We start from the raw sequence: 16,882 nt of genomic DNA, 5'->3' as shown, positions 1-16,882 counted from the left end.
GGCAACAAAAATGATCAGGGGACTGGAACACATGACTTATGAGGAGAGGCTGAGGGAACTGGGATTGTTTAGTCTGCGGAAGAGAAGAATGAAGGGGGATTTGATAGCAGCTTTCAACTACCTGAAAGGGGATTCCAAAGAGGATGAATTTAGACTGTTCTCAGTGGAAGCAGATGACAGAACAAGGAGTAATGGTCTCAAGTTGCAGTGGGGGAGGTTTAGGTTGGATATTAGGAAAAATGTTTTCACGAGGAGAGTGGTGAAGCACTGGAATGGGTTACCTAGGGAGGTGGTGGAATCTCCTTCCTTAGAGGTTTTTAAGGTCAGGCTTGACAAAGCCCTGGCTAGGATGATTTAGTTGGGGACTGGTCCTGCTTTGAGCAGGGGGTTGGACTAGATGACCTCCTGAGGTCCCTTACTACCCTGATATTCTTTGATTCTACAGAAAGAAAGCAATTATCAGTGGCCATAAGACTTGCTGAATATTTTAATACAGCACACAGTGGTTACAACTCTTGGATACTAATCCTTTATGTTCACAAACTTCTTGGGGACCTATCTTCCAGTATAATACTGCTTGCCCCAAATGTTGGTAATACATGACTACAAAGTAGTCAAAATATCTATTTCGTAAGACAGACTAAAAATATCCACTAGTTTTCCATTTCTGGGACATGACAAATTGATCTTATCTGTGAACTCAGCTATCCTAAAGGTTTAGGATAACATGATGCAATAATCTTGGTCCACACTACTGTACCTAATGGGGAGGGAGAAGGGAAACTGAACTTCATAACGGGAATGGCCAATGCTTGCCTTCAGTGTTTCTAGCAAACTTCTAAAAACCTGGGGCTTTATGAATTTAAAAGCAAGACTAGCTAAAATAAAAAGTCTGCTTATCTTATAGTTTAGAGCAGTGCAAGGGAAACTTTCCATAGGTTATGTAATTTACTAGACTTCCTTCTAGCCTGGGATCCAAGCTGGTATTTGAGCAGTTAATAGTTTCAGATCTAAAACAACATATAGATGTAAGATGCTAAAGTATTGATTATACCTGCAACTATAATAGCATATGGCACAATTATTATACAGCGCTAAGTTGAACTGGCATTCCCTTTGGTGGGATTGGAGGGGCTCTTGGTTTTCAGTAAGACTAGGACACTGAAACAGTCCATAACATAAGGAGTGAAGAATATGCAGTAGAGAGGAAGTATTGGATGATGGTGTTTGGGAGGAATTTAGTAACCTGTACTGTGCAGGACGACTAGTTCTATGATGCAAAACATACAGCTGTTCTTTAGGTCTACACACAAATCTATTCCAAAGAATCACTCAGGATAGTAGAATCACTTAGTCTAAACTTACAGACAAACATAAAACATGGGAGGTCATGCAAAGATGCTTTCTAATATGGTAGGAGTCTTACAAAAGAAAGGCATGCAAGTTCCCAATATATAGTAATAGTTGCATATCTCTTGACTTGGAAGCGCTTTCCTAATAATATCTGATGACAAACTCCCTTAGCTTCTGTGCTCTCTCATATTTATCCCACATGGCTAGGGTCCTACCAAATTCATGGCCATGAAAAATGCATCATGGACCATGAAATCTGGTCTCCCCCTGTGAAATCTGTATATTATAGGGTAAAGCACACAAAAGGCCAGATTTCACAGAGGAGATCAGTGTTTCTCAAATTGGGGGTCCTGAGTCTGACCCAAAAGAGTTGGGGGGGGGGGGGGGGGAAGAGGAAGGTTGCAAGGTTATTCTGGGGGGAGCTGCAGTATTGGCACCCCTACTTCTGCGCTGCCTTCAGAGCTGGGCGGCCAGAGAGGGGCGGCTGTTGGCCAGGCACTCAGTTCTGAAGGCAGCGCCCCACCTACAGCAGCGCAGAATGGTGGCAATACTATATCATGCCACCCTTACTTCTGCACTGCTGCCTTCAGAGCTGGGAGGCCGGAGAGTGGCAGCTGCTGATGGAGGGCCTAGCTCTGTAGGCAGCTGCACAGAAGCATGGGTGGCAATACCATATCATGCCATTCTTGCTTCTGCTGGTGGCAGCTCTGCCTTCAGAGCTGGGCTTCCGGCCAGCAGCCACCACTTTCCAGCTGCCCAGTTCTGAAGGCAGCGCCGGCCACCACCAGCAGCACAGAAGTAAGGGTAGCTGTACCACAGTACAGCCCTACAATAACCTTGGGATCTCCCCACAACTCCTTTTTGGGTCAGGACCCCTACAGTTACAACACAAATTTCAGATTTCAATAGCTGAAATCATGAAATTTACTATTTTAAAAATCCTATGACCGTGAAATTGACCAAAATGGACCGTAATTTGGTAGGGCCTTACACATGTCACTTCTAATTTACTGCTGTATCAATTGGCTGCTTTGGCAAAAAGCTAATAGTAGAACACTGCCATGATTTCTTTAGAATTGTTATATCTCACCTTTTGGCTCCACTAGTGGTGATTTCATTCTGACAAGTGCTCATCTGGTTTCTCATGCACTTTTTTGCCCAAACTGGCTGGCTGGAGTAAATATAGTGGAGTTGTTAGTCAGACTAACAATGCGGGGAGAGTAGTAATACAATAATTTTAATGCTACCTTAATCCAAAAGCATACATCAGGAATCTCACTTGTGTGTCAAAGCTGTCTTCTCTTTACCAACATAAGATCAAATTCAGAATAGCACTATCGTGTCCTAAAACAGAAATGGCCCAGTTAAGGGGCTGAGAGAGGGACTTGCATAGTTCTTGGTCTGGAAAAGTGCTGAGGCTATTTCTGTAAGTAAAGAACAAATGTCAAGGTGAACACCACAAACGAAGTCCATTTCTCTGACTAATGCACTTTCTCGTCAAATTCCTGCATTCTGTTCAGCATTCCAAGTCTCTTAGGAAAACACATAATTGCTCTGCATCCGGGCAGTCATTTACTGACTTCTGCTGTTGTAAACTAAACTACATTCAAAATGGGGGTCTGAACACTTCGTGCATGTGTCAACTGAAACCTAAAATTTCTAGTTTCACATAAGCTTATGAAGCTAACTAGGAGCTTTAATATAGTTGACTTCTAGTATGACATCTCTCAGAAAATGTAATTAAGGCCTAGATTTTCTTTTAGCAAACCAATCAGTCCTTGATCCAAAAAAGCAGTCTCATTATGTACAGGACTGCTGAGCCACATGTGGGCCTCTAATAATCAACCGTGGGTCAGAGTTATCTTGGTTACATGTGTAAATCTGGAGTGACAGATCATAATCTGGTCTACTGTATTTGCCTCACTGCAACTGAAATAACAAATCTGACACTTCCAATGTTTACTACTCCAATTTAACTCCACTTCAAGTTGTGAATGGAAACTGAGTTGCATCATGCAAGACCAAATGCATGTTCACATGTAAATTATACCATTAGGGATTCTAAGCCTTTGGCTGTCTTCTGGGAGGTAAAATAGCCTAAAGTATGACTTAAGTTTACAAATCTGTAGCTGCCTCTGGCAAGAGGAAGAGGGCTAATGTGCCCTCCCAAGGGTGAAAATGTTATAGTTTAAGAAAACTAACTTCTGTAAATAGAATACTACTGTATTGCCACTAATTCCTACTGGGTATGCTAGCTCACGTGACTAAACTGAGTCTTGATTTAGTGAAGAAATTTAAAACAGGAATACTGATAACTCTCCATCTTTCCCTTTCAGGTGGGGACCAGGGGTTATTAAACACCTTCTTCAGCAGCTGGGCAACAACAGATATCAACAAACACCTGCCATTTATTTATAACTTAAGCAGCATTTCTCTATACTCCTACCTTCCAGCATTTAAAGCGTAAGTTCAGCATTCTTTCTTGTAGAAAAATGATCTAGTGTAGCCATTATATGGGCCAGATTTAAAAGAGCTCTTGTGAAGCTGACCTATCTCTTACTAGGTGATGAAAAGGCTGTATAAAATCAGTTCTTTGCCTCAATTTCAGTTCGGAGATTCAAGGTTAGGCCAAATGAAGGGTATGTGATAGCTAGTGCAATCTCTTAATTTCACTTTGAACCACTTTGTAATGGTTTAATTTAGATAAACTAATCAATGGAAGTATTGATTATGGAAGTATTCTTTACATGGCTGTGGCCTAAACTACCTCTGTCAGTGGCAGCAGCTCATTCTTTGAATTAATTTACCTAGCACAGGTGTATTTGACAAGGACCTGTTCTATTGCAAGAGTATAACTCAACACTCTTTTAATCACAGGTATACTACTGTGACCAAAGAGGCATTATCTGCACAGCAGTTGTCCTTGTTAAAGAGTTTAGTTGAGTGAGGTTTAGCCCAAACCAGTGTGGGCTGGGTATGGTGACAACTTTTATATAGATCAAGGGTGGGCAACCTATGGCACGCGTGCCAAAGGCAGCACGCAAGCTGATTTTCAGTGGCACTCACGCTGCCCGGGTCCTGGCCACTGGTCCGGGGGGCTCTGCATTTTAATTTAATTGAAGCTTAGCATTTTAAAAACCTTATTTACTTTACATACAACAATAGTTTAGTTATATATTATAGACCTAGAAAGAGACCTTCTAAAAACGTTAAAATGTATTACTGGCATGCGAGGTTTTCCCCATGTAATGGTACTTTGCATTGTTACTGGCCTAATTCTGATCTAAACTCTAGGATTGTTACAGCATAAAGTGTGAAAAACTATTCAAACATGAATGTAATTTACGATCTTTTTATTACAACTGGACCATGTTAACTGCTAGCTTCAAAAGCGAGTGAGGAGCAATTGCATGAAAAGGCCGACTGATCTTTAGATGACATCAAGTTGCTAGAGATTAATGCAACAGCTAACATAAGCAGTATTGTTGCTGGCTCAAGTTCAAACCATGTCTTGTGATCTGAACATCTGAAATATTGTCAAGTTAAAATTAGAACGCTTATTTTAAGAAGAAATACATGCAAGCCACAGTGAATACTCACTACTGAGTAGTCAAAATAAACAGCATTCAGTAAGCTAAAAGCTATTGTGACGTACACCGTACTCTCCTCAGCTACTCCGTTGCTGAGATTAGTCATGTCACAAAAAAAAAAACTTACAGTTGACCTTGTTGCCATGAAAGGTCAGCTGAATCTGCCTGGCCCAGGCAAAAACTTCCTTCAAACTGAATGGAGTTAGATGCACATAATGGGCTGTTTAAAGATAGTGGTTTCTGGATTTTGAAAGTAACACATGGGCTGTCAGAATAGGCATTCTAGATTAACATATTTTTGATCCACTAGACACAGTTCAATCGCTGTAATGAACCAAACTTGAACCCTACTCTGACATCAATATCTAATCCTTCAGAGTCTCTGTACCATGAGGCTAAGATTCACACCTGCACAGAAAGTCTTACATGCTGTCCAGCTTTAAAGCACTGGGTGGAGGTACCCCTGGTTTGGGGGGTGAGGGGGGAATCCATTTGAACATACTTAACAGTTTTCTATAGAAAATAAAGGCACTTTCATCCTGACTGACTCCAAAATGAGCAGCAGCAGAGATCAATCCAGGAATGCATGGAATGTTCTAGTGTAACTATTGTAGAAGACCGCTTTCCTTTACAAGTCTAATCTTATTCACACAACAGGAAGGATCAGCCTAAACCAGCACTTCTCAAATGTGGCGACCAATGCGGCCACTATAGCTACATGGAGCCACTAGGGGCTTTTTGTGCAGCCACAGCCTCCTGGGCAGTGATTGAGGGGGGAAAGCAGTGTTCACATTTCACAGAAACAGACTTACTAGCTAGCCGCACGCGCGCACGCGCACACACACACACACACACACAGCAAAAGAAACAACAACAACAAGACAAGAATGTGCAAAGCACATTTGTTTCTAGTCTCTTTAGGACCGATGTAGTGCTGTAGTGTAGAGTTTCCCTGAAACAGATTCAATTGAGGGAAGGCTGGCCCTCTAGAGGACAAAATGGAATTGTCTTAATTCCATTAAAGTGGTCCTGACTTTTTTAAAAACTAAACTTGGCCGTCTATTCTGATCCATTAGCCTCTCAGGCCTTGCACTTAAAGCCTGAAAACAAAGTTCTTCAAAGCAATCTCTTCTATGTTGCTTGTATTTAACAGCGTTTGACCTAAACTCTGGCAGTAAGATTCCTTCTGCTGTATAAAATCAGACCGCCTCAGGTCACTTTCAAACATTTATACTGACACATGAAAACATACAATTTAATAAAATTTAGTTTAATTACCACAAAACACTAAATTTTTAACATGCTGTAGATCTTATCAATGGAGCTATGTTTACCCCAAGATCTGAGGAAACGGGAAGTATTTCCCAGCTGCCGATGAGAGAGCCAGGGCATCTGGCACCTGGGAACGTAACCTGGGCTTGTTGAATAATCTGATTTCTGCTGAAATGATCAGCAGTGAAATGGGGAATATGGAGATCAAAAACACTGATTTAAAGTTTTCACTAAAATGAAAATGAGGCAGTTCACTGTTTGGAAGGTTTCTGCCTGCAGACTTGAGAAGACAGCATACTGCTTGACTAGATTCCTGATAAAAAGCTTCCTCTGCAACCAGAAGGGCTAGAAACTCTATAGCAATGTAACACCAAGAGCCCACTGGAGTGGGCTCTCTGATCCTACTAGATTACTACTAGCAAGGTAAAGAGACTTCAAAAAATACACCCGCTGTAGCTGCATGATGATTTTTGTAGCCCTTCCATAAAAACTAAGTGTAATTTGGCACTCTTGATCTACCTGATCTACTCTACCTTGATCTACTCTTGACAAAGCCCTGGCTGGGATGATTTGATTGGGGATTGGCCCTGCTTTGAGCAGGGGGTTGGACTAGATGACCTCCTGAGGTCCCTTCCAACCCTGATATTCTATGATTCTACCTAGAGAGCTGAGATTTTAAGTGTTCTGAACAGCCATGTATTTGAAGAAAGAAATTTAGCGAGGCAGGAGTGGGGTGGAGGGAGAATCATTAAAACACCTCCGTGCAGTCTCTCCATGGCAGGTGAGACAGACTGCATCCTTCTAGGATGCCTGAACTACCCTCTGCAGAGCTGCAGTGGCGGAAGCTTTCTGAAGCTGGATATTCTGACCAATTCCAACCTCCCCTTCTGTAGGGCTGAAGACTTAAAAACCAGTGATCTTGTCACTGATGGCTGATTAGGCTAAGTGTATGGTGTCTAGCTATTTGGATCACTGAATCTGTAGTGGAAACTCTCACTCTTAAAACTTGTTCTGATTGCAACTGCTGCTTGAGACTGTTCCATCCTGAGTTCTCATGGACACCAAACTACCAAGAGACTGGCTGCTGTAAGTACTGAAATGGCCCAAACCACTAGGTTTTGGCTGTTTTCAATCTGAATAAGCTATTTGAGGTAGAATTCTATCTGCGTTCTCCTGTTGCATAGTGATGCTTTCAGTGCCAGTAGGCAGTTGCAATTTCTTAGCTTTTTCTTTAGGAGATGGAATGCTATCTTGTATGTACTTCTTCCTGGACATCTAGTGTCTAATTCAGATTCCTTTGTTTGGCAGGTTTGGCACAAATGCTAAAGTGGTGCATTTCCTAGGAAGAATGAAACCATGGAATTACACATATGACTCCAAAACAAAAAGCATAAAAGGTGACACAAGTGATCCCACAATGGTTCACCCAGAATTCCTCAACATGTGGTGGCATACCTTCGTCACCAACATCTTACCACTACTCGAACAACATGGAATTGTTAAAGATGCCACTACAGGTGTAAAGGCGGTATGTCGTCATCTTCTATCTTAGATACCTGCATTGAAACAGTCTAAATGCGGATGTTCTGTACTTCCCCCATCCCAGACTTCAAATTACTGAAGGCTTCAGGAAGAATCCATTGACTTGAAGCATAGCTTTCTTCAACTCCTCGTTTAAGGCTTGAAATAAAATAGAACAGAGGAAATAACTGGGTTAGTCTGGTCGCTGGTGTAACTGTTTACCCACCTCCCTTTCTAAATAGCTACTGTGAACTCTAAAGAATTACTGAAGAAATGGCTACTAACAATTGTGTAGAAACCAAATTGGGGTAAACCCCCCTGCCCCCCAAACTACATACAGAGGCCTGTCTCTCTTACTGACTTCAAGCAAACAGACTTGGTCTTCCAGCTCAAGCAGTAAAGGCTAATTGTTTTGGGGGGTCAGTTCCCACAGGTGATACCCAAACAAAAAGGTTGTATGACAAAACAAGGAGTCAGGATCCTGAAGTCCTTAAGTAATTTGTAGCAACTTAACATTTGTACTAACTAATAGGAATTACCTGGCTGTTAACCATTTTAAAGCTCACCAGATTAAATTTGAATAGTTCTACAACAGGTGTTCCTAAATATGCTGAACTAAATATTCTCTCTAATTTTCTAAAGTCCGCACATCCTAAGTTGGAAAGTGCTTGAACATGTGAGACTAAACTTTGTCTCAGTTTACTTCTAGTATTGAAGTTCTGCTAATACTGCACAAATATTAACCCAGTTTTTTTTTTTTTTTTTTTTTTTTAAAGATTTTTGTCTTGTAACAAAATACTGAATTTTTACTGAATATCAAGACTTACTCCAGATATTCTGGAAATGATTCCATTCAGTGGAAAAGACCATACAGAACTATCTTGTAACCCACCCTTTGCTGGCCAGAGCAAACACCCATCTTATGCTCCCTAAATAATGATGAAGAGCAAAATGTTGATGCTGAATGGCCTAAAATTAAAACTAGGATTGAGGAGGGCCCTCCTATGTTCCCCCTTATCACAAAACTGAATTCTGAGTATTAGATGAGAACAAGCAATCTCATACAGTGGTTAAGATCTCTCCCTGGATGAGTGTGTGCGCAATGATGGCCACCACCGCAATGATATTATATATGGTTGTGATCAGCCTTGCAGTTCAGAAGCTACTCTGTAAAAGAAAACTAACTGCACTAATATTCATGCATCTCAGACTGAGGCTGCAGATAGTTATAAGCATGTTTAAAAGAACTTGGCATGCCATGAGTGCTCCTGCGACACTCCACAAGCTGGTGTTGACCGTCCCTCCATGAGAGGGAGGGGAGAAAAAGTGAATCCTACATCGCTAGGGATTCAGTCAGACTAATCTAAAAAGCCAGAAAAGCTAGTTTAGGAAGATTACATCTGTAGAGTAAGTGGAAAGTATAGGTTACAGCAACTTTCTATCTTTATTTTACCTTTCACACATGGAGTTTAATAGCATGTATGGAATGCAGCTTTGCAGTAACTTTATACTAAATTTAGTATAACAGAAAAAGTAGTTTTTAAGTTCTCAACCTTTCTAAGCCCAAAGTTACTGATCTATTTTAGAGCTATGCTTTCTCGTCCATCTTACACCTTTCTAATGAACTATTTGCAGCTGTCGGGCTTGGTCTATTCTCTGGCTTTCTCTTGTGGCTTCTGTAGAGAGGTATGAAGAACTTAAACCAATATTGACCAGTACTTTCCTGTGCGCTCTCCATTGACTTCTCAATTTGTTCATTTTTATTTTTTGGCTAGGACAGTTGTATAACCCTTGCATTTTTTTCCCCCCCAAACAGTGCTTGCTGCTTTGCATGAGAACATCTCATTGGTTCTCCCACCTTCAGCCCTCTATTGCTTGCTTAGAAATAGGCCCTATAACTCTTATACTGTCTACTTACTATGCTCTCCTTCCAGGACGAGGTTACAGAGGCAGTGTCCCACATATCACTTTCAGCAGCAGCACCAACTTCACCGCCATCTCCTCCACCAGCTGAATCTTCAGAAGAACGGAAGGAGAAGTGGGAGCAAGGCCAGGCTGACTATATGGGAGCAGACTCCTTTGACAATATAAAGAAAAAACTTGACACCTACCTCCAGTAGAAGCACTTCTATTGCCGATGTTCACAGAGATGCAAGAACTTGTTCCAGAGCTATAGCAGCTAGGAAAGTGTTGAATATGGTCAGTTAAGCTTGCTAGTAGCTTGATAATACTCATCAGGCTGAAGATCTTTGCAGTACTACAGGTGAGAACTGAGCAAAAGCTATAGAGTAGAAATCCTTGTGCCGGCTGTACCTGCACAATCCTGAAGCCTTCCCTTCTAAGTAAGACTGCTGGATATGCCTATTTTAAAAACAAACAAACCAACCCCTCGGGAACAGGGCACTAAACTGGCTTGACACTTATTCCTTTAAACTTGTAGGGCTGTGCTTTACCTCTTAAAAGATGAATGGCGTTACTACTTTTTCTTGCTATCTTATACAGGAGACCCTATATTTTTGGGATTGTTTAGAAGTTGAAGTGGTTGCAACACTGCCTTACTCTAAATGTTTAGTACTAAACTGTTAGCATACATGCAAACTTAATACAACTTCTAACAGCAAAGGCACTGCTTTATGGTATTAGTCTCACACTGAAGATCTTGACCAGGTTTTAAGTACAGTACATACAGCATGGTAGAATGTTTTTGTTTAGTTCTGTATACTATGGGACTAGTAAAACTGAATTTTACCTGTAATATTGCACTCATTACAAAATAAAAACTCATGATGCATTTCTGGCTTCCCTAACTCATAATCTTGAGCCATTCCAAGTAAAGTATTGGAGAAATCTGCAGAGGTCTCAGACTCCTGACTGTTTGAGATGGGAGACCACTGAAGTAATTAAAAAAAAAAAACTGTAAGGTTAGTGGTATTCCTAGTCCAAACCTTAAATTCACAAACTCTTCTATGAACCTACAACTTAATGGACATCTTTATTTTGTGGACATTGTAAGAGTGTTCTAAAAAAGGGACTCAAATAGCCAGCTGACTGGGGCAAGCTCCCTAGTTTCCAGGTAGCACATAACTGTCTGGTGTAGCTGCCACTGGATGGATAAATAGTGATGAGTAGCAGTATAAAACACTCACGTTTCTGCTGGTCCGACTTGGAGCAGAGGAGTCCTGTAGGGACCTCTTGAAACAAACTAGTCAGCTAAGCAGACCCGAGATCCAGAGGATCTCATCCCTCAAAGGTCAACCAAAACTGCTGCAGGGTGATCAAGCATACAGGATGTCTGCTTGCTGGAGGGGCAGATCAGCAATCTAGCATACAACACCTGGGAGAGACTAGCCATGTAAATAGGCTTACTCCCCAGCCTTCAAAAAACAAAACCTCTAACCCTACAGATACCTTTAAAGTATGCTCTAAGGAACACTGTTAGTACAAGCTATCATCACTGCCTTGAGTAAATCTGTGGCTTAAAAGTCCACTACACCACGTTCCAGCATAGCACCCTTGTACATAAATGTACCCCTGATGGAAGAAGGGCTACATAAGAATCATGCACGGAGTAAGACAAAACTTGCAAGGTACTGTGGCTTGCCTCCTCACCATTGTTAGTTGCTGGCCTGAATGGCAAGGCAACAAGAGGTGAGGCAGTATGGGACAGGAGCACAGGCACTGCAATAAAGCCTAGTATAGCTCCAAGCACATGCCCGCTTCATGAAGTGTGTAGCAGGGGTAGTGTGGGGAGAAGAGAAGCTACAGCTCTGTGATAAAAGAATCACTCATGCTGAAGTTTCAAGGGTTTGACCATCTCTCCCACAACTTCCCATTGCCTACCATTCAGCTAGTCCATATCGGCCTGTGTCTTTGGATGCAGCCAATGGCATTAGCTTGCAGTCACCAATTCTTCTTACTGTGCGAGTGCCTGATCGCTGCTCTAATACTGCCTGTGCACATGTTTAAAGGGGCATGTTATCTTACTCAAGATGTAGTGGAGAGTCTAGGCTCATAACTGTATTGACAGGGTTCCAGCTGATAGTTCTGAGATTAGCATCCTGCTTAGCAGGACTGCCCCAATCCCCTACTACCAGTAAACCGTCCTGCAGAGGCTCTTCCATGGAGGCACACAATCAGTAGTATTGCAACAGCATCCATCTCTGCACACTAATTTATTTACTGCCTGAGTACCACAATACTAGGCCTGTGCATACAGCTTGTGGTAGCATGTTTCTCAATGTACTGTTGCCCAACTGTGGGTGCATAGTAGCTACAGCAATTGTTCTGCTTTTAAATAGAACACTCTCGACCAAGACTGTTTACATCACTTTCATTAAGTGAATCTGAAATGACTTAAAACTCAGCCAGTGCTTTATGACCTAGTACTGTGCTCTCTTTTTAATGGGAGTCTGGTGTGGGCCCTAAGTGGTATATGAAGGTCTGTACAAAAGCATCTAGGTGTTCATTTAGGAAGGAAAGATTTCCCATGTCCTCTGAAATGGAAGGGGCAAGTATCTGAGCAGACTGCATGCATTTGAATTTTTTTTTTTTCTTCAGTGTAAGGAAACAGCCAGTTAAAATGAACTTGATATAAATGAATCTCAGAATTCCTTGGCCATCCAACTCACTAAGGGCAAGGTCTTTCCTTCCCAAGGAGTTTAACAAAGGGCTGCCCTTTCACTTAAAGCATAGGAGCTCTTCTATAGCTCTCAATACCACATTCACTAAGAAAGCTGAGGCTTCACCAGTTTTTCACAGAAAAGATAGTAGCCACCTTCTGTTAAGTGTTTCCATTGTTTGAAAAAAAAATCCCTAACCCTGTTAGGTGGAGGATACACAAATCAGAATTAAGATTGTACATGGAACCATACTACTGTTTAAACTCATTAAAAGATGAGGTCTTTAAAGTGTGTTATTTCCAACTTGGCAACTAATGAAGTTTTTGGCCTAAAAGCTAACATGGGAGTTCTAATTTTAGGAGAGATTCTTCCCTGAAAAATAGTTAGTGGCTACAAATATTCTAAGTAAATGTTTTATTAAGCAGAAAGACTATACATCACTGCTCCAGAGAGCTGGGGAGCAGAAGCAGTCTTTTAATTGCCTCCATTTATGCCTGATGAAAGATGCAGTCAGTTCATTAGAGTAGTCTGAAAATTTCTTAAGTATGAGCTAGTTTGATCTCAGAACTTACAAGCATCTGCTACCATTGTTGTAGACTGCAACTTCTTCAATCCATAGTTATCATAGTTCAGTAAAACTTAAAAGGTCTATTGGCCCAGCCTTGGAAGAAAGCCATAGCTATTTAGCATGTAGAGCTTAAATTCTATACAACATGCCAATAAAACATTTTCAATTTTTTAAAAGTAGGGAAAGGTCATTTAAAATTGACACTTACTATAAACTTTTATCTCAACTAGGCAGAGACTACCATGGCTTTAGTTTTACCAACCACACCATGTGAGCAGACAGCTACATTCCCAGCCTCTGCTGGTTCATTAAATATTATTTCCAAGCTGCAGAAAGATGAAGAAATACCCATTCCCACTACTCTGATCTTTTAGGTGTTACCAAAGTAACACCCTTCCTATCTCTACTTTAAATACTGCAGTGAGATAGGGCCTCAAAATTTTAACAACTACTAAGTAAAGGTGTAAGGTATAGATGCCTTAATTCTGTTCTCAACACATGGCAAGAAACAGTGTAAAAGCTGAACAAAAAGTTTAACTGCAGTAGTATTTACATTGACCAGTATATGCAGTAATCATTCCCACAGCATTTTCCAAGTTTTAATATTGCATGGTCAAATGCATTCTTCCTGTCGTATGCTAATGCTGAAGTCAGATGTTCACGATAGCGACAGAAAAAAGGATAAAACACACCTCTGTTCTCTCTCTCACATATTTTCATGCGACTGTTATGTTCTCTGCTCTTAGATTTTTGACATACGCACACCTCCTTCCCAAATGATGTAGGTAGCTTGTGTCTTTGCAGAAAATATACCACTTTTGCTAATAAATCTTATTGATCCATGCTATAGGTTAGTACCAGCTTCTGCATTATCAACATGTACCAGTTTAGTGTGTTTTCATATGCCTGACATAAAAGTGCAATCAAAGATGAAAAGATCACTAGTGCTTGACATTAATGCCCCAAGAATCTCAGCCTGCCTTGGATATGGTCAGTGATTCAAGCAATAAGGCTCCACCTTCTAGAGTGACTACTTTTATAAAGCACAGTATTTGAACTGTTCATGCTAACAACAGCTGTAACATGGTGGAGAGAGCACTAACATACTCCTGGGGAAATTCTGCACCACTGTGCATGCGCAGAATTTATGTCCCCTTCAGATTTCTTCACTTCCCTGCAGAAAAATGACTTTCTGACAGGGGAAGCAAAGGGAAGCCACAAGAGCAGTCATGCAACTCTCCTTAGCAGTATTTTTTCGGTACCCAGGGCAGCCGGCAGAGAGGTAAATCACTGAGGGGCAGGGATGGGACTGGGGAAGACCCAGTTGGTGGCTCCTACCCTGCGCCAGGCTCAGCTGCTAGTCCTAGCTGGGCTGGGGAGGACAGGACTTCCTCTTCCCCTGCACAGCATCCATGCAAAGATGCACGGCACCTACCCAAAGATTTCTCCCATGGCTGGAGGAAGCTCTTCAAGCTCCTTTCCCCACCCCCACACACTTCCTGCACCCATCACTCCCCAGCTGCAGGGGGAGGGATCACTGTGCAGGTAGCTGTTTGCCCATCCGCCCAACCCCATGCATCCAGACCCTCCCGCTGAGCCTCACTCCTGCCTGCACCCAGAACCCCCCGATGAACCTCACTCCCCCTACACCTGGACCACTCCAATGAGCCACCCTCACCTGGATCCCCACCACACTGAGCCCCACACTCCCAACATCTGGACACCCCCCAGCTGAGCTCCCCACACCCAGACCCCGCCACCGAACTCTATCCCCCCGCATCCACCCCACCCCACACTAAGCCCCAACTACCTTCACCTGGACCACCCTGCAGAGTCCCATTACCACTGCACCCAGAACCCCCCAACAAGCCCAACAGTGATCCCCCACTGAGCCACCCCACACCCAGATTACCCCACACAGAACCCCCTCAACCCACACCTGGCTTCCCCAATACTAAGCCTCTCTACACTTGGATCCTACTTTGCTGAGCCTGCCTGCCCACACGTGGTTCACCTGGCATAGAGGGGCAGGCCTGGTCCTTGTGCTGTGTCAGGGTTGGGTGCAGCCTCACCGCTGCATCCATGTCCCAGGAGGGAGCTGCACAATGATCTCCCATCTCTGTGCAACCAGTGGCCTGTGCTCCCCAATGCCATGCTGGAGCCACCACATTTATTTGACGAATAAAATTTGCAGAATTTTAAAATATTGTGTGCAAAATTTTTAAGTTTTTGGCACAGAATGCCCTCAGGAGTAACTAACAGAAGGAGAAGCCCCTGGCAAGGGGCATTTTAAATTGGTATTTAATGTTGCCCAAATTTGCACTCCAGGTTTTTCCCCTATGAATTACTGATGCACTTTCTTCCAGAATCAGACAAAAGCCCCATTACTCATTCCTTGGCAGCCAGGGGCACTTCAAATGGAAAAGTCAGTAGTCCCAAAACTCATTTTAAGAGCAAAGACTGAAGCATATTGTTACATTCCACCCCAAAGGGGTAAATAACCACTTAGAACCCATTCCCCCCCAATCAATCCCCTAGAGTCTTTCACTGCTCAGCCCCCTTTAACAGCAGCAATAAGTGGAAAGCCACTCAATACAGCCAACCACAATTAAGACAAGTACCTGTCTTATCTAGACATACTGCAGGAAATACAGGCCCAGAAAAGAAAGCTCTCATCCTGAGCTTTATCTACCCTCTTCTCCCAAACAATATACTAGTCTGTAGGTGAGATCTCCCACTGGCTGTTTATAAAGTTGCCCAGCACCATTGTATCTGAACCTTCAATAGAGTGGGGAAGTAAATTCATGCTCACACACAGGAGCTGCTGCAACATGGAGGGTGTCTACTGGGAGGCAGAACTGGATCAGGACTAGGGTGGAGCAAGTCTCACCATAGTTTACCCTCCCATGGCACTTTGCTCAAAACAGGCAGCATGACTGATTAAAGTTAATATTAGGTGGCCATATTCAAATTGAACTGGTGGTACTATGAAGAAGACATGCTCAATGGGAGTAGAAGTATCAGACAAAATTTAATATCCACCTATAGTATAATGGTCAGGTAGATTACAGGCAAATTATTTAAAGTAGCCTTTTTGAAGCCATCTGTATCCCAAAGTATTTCTACTGAAAGCTGCCTTCATTGTGCAGCATGTGGTAAAGCACAATCAGTTCAGAATCAAATGCTTTTTTGGGTTCCAGAGAAATGCCATGCTGCATTACACTAAAAGGATTAGTGGGCCTAGCATCTCATCTTCAGCAGTGAGCAATAGGGTAGTGGATTTTTAAGAGGAAGGTGCAAAATTCCCCATCATGTATCTAACCCTGCAATGGGTTATCACAAAGAGACTTGAATGTCAGTTTGTGAGCAGCTTTTGTTACAAAGTCTGAGGATTAAGCTTCATTGTAGTTGTACCTAGTATAACAGCAGATGTTTTTATTTACCTAAATATCTAGTCCTTTTAGATGTATTAAACTATTGGTCTTGACTTTTAGGTAAGGGGGCAAATCAGTGACTTGGACGTTTGCTCCAGCATGACACCCCGTTCGTATCTCTGGGACATGCTATTTCCCAGCTCAGTTTAGGCAATACTGATATAGTCAATGTATGCTTCCTGGGGCTAGACCTGTGGTTTCTGTCCTTCAGCATCAGAGCGGCAGCCGATGATGAATTAGCAGGTTCAGAAGGAAGGCAGAGGCCTACGGCTAAACTGCAGTTTCTAATCACTACGAAACATATACAACCCCCTTGAACTGCAGCAATAAAGGGCAAAATCACTCAACACCCTGCCAGCCACAATTAATTTTATTCTGCTTCACTCCAGTAAGGAGGAACTCAGCTGCAAACAATAGGTATGTCTACACAGCAAAGAAAAACCTATGACTAGCCTATGCCAGCTGACTTGGGCTCACAGGGCTGTTTCATTGCTATGTAGACTTCTGGGCTCAGGCTGGAGCCTG

At 42.4% G+C, this 16,882-nt stretch overlaps 1 protein-coding gene and 1 long non-coding RNA gene across 6 annotated transcripts in view; one reads left to right on the top strand and one right to left on the bottom strand.

The window, feature by feature from the left end:
• LOC119567066 overlaps positions 1-9,672 on the bottom strand; it is a 31,080-nt gene extending 21,408 nt beyond the window's left edge. The window contains exon 1 of the long non-coding RNA XR_006283558.1: positions 7,772-9,672. This is a non-coding gene — a long non-coding RNA (uncharacterized LOC119567066). The remainder of the gene's footprint in view (positions 1-7,771) is intronic.
• The window catches only part of GYG1 (glycogenin 1), a 28,274-nt gene extending 18,165 nt beyond the window's left edge, over positions 1-10,109 (top strand). For 3 of the 5 annotated variants that reach the window (XM_037909010.2, XM_043521771.1, XM_043521772.1), the window contains 4 exons: positions 3,690-3,816; positions 7,524-7,743; positions 9,372-9,422; positions 9,671-10,109. In XM_037909010.2, the coding sequence (XP_037764938.1) occupies positions 3,690-3,816; positions 7,524-7,743; positions 9,372-9,422; positions 9,671-9,856 (584 nt within the window). In that variant the 3' untranslated portion in view covers positions 9,857-10,109. The remainder of the gene's footprint in view (positions 1-3,689; positions 3,817-7,523; positions 7,744-9,371; positions 9,423-9,670) is intronic. The other 2 variants (XM_027819886.3, XM_037909008.2) reach the window with 1 other exon arrangement.
• Positions 10,110-16,882: the final 6,773 nt, after the last annotated feature.

The sequence above is a fragment of the Chelonia mydas genome, chromosome 9, assembly GCF_015237465.2.
Source record: "Chelonia mydas isolate rCheMyd1 chromosome 9, rCheMyd1.pri.v2, whole genome shotgun sequence".
Classification (NCBI taxonomy): domain Eukaryota; kingdom Metazoa; phylum Chordata; order Testudines; family Cheloniidae; genus Chelonia; species Chelonia mydas.
This window is presented reverse-complemented; position numbering and strand designations above follow the sequence as displayed.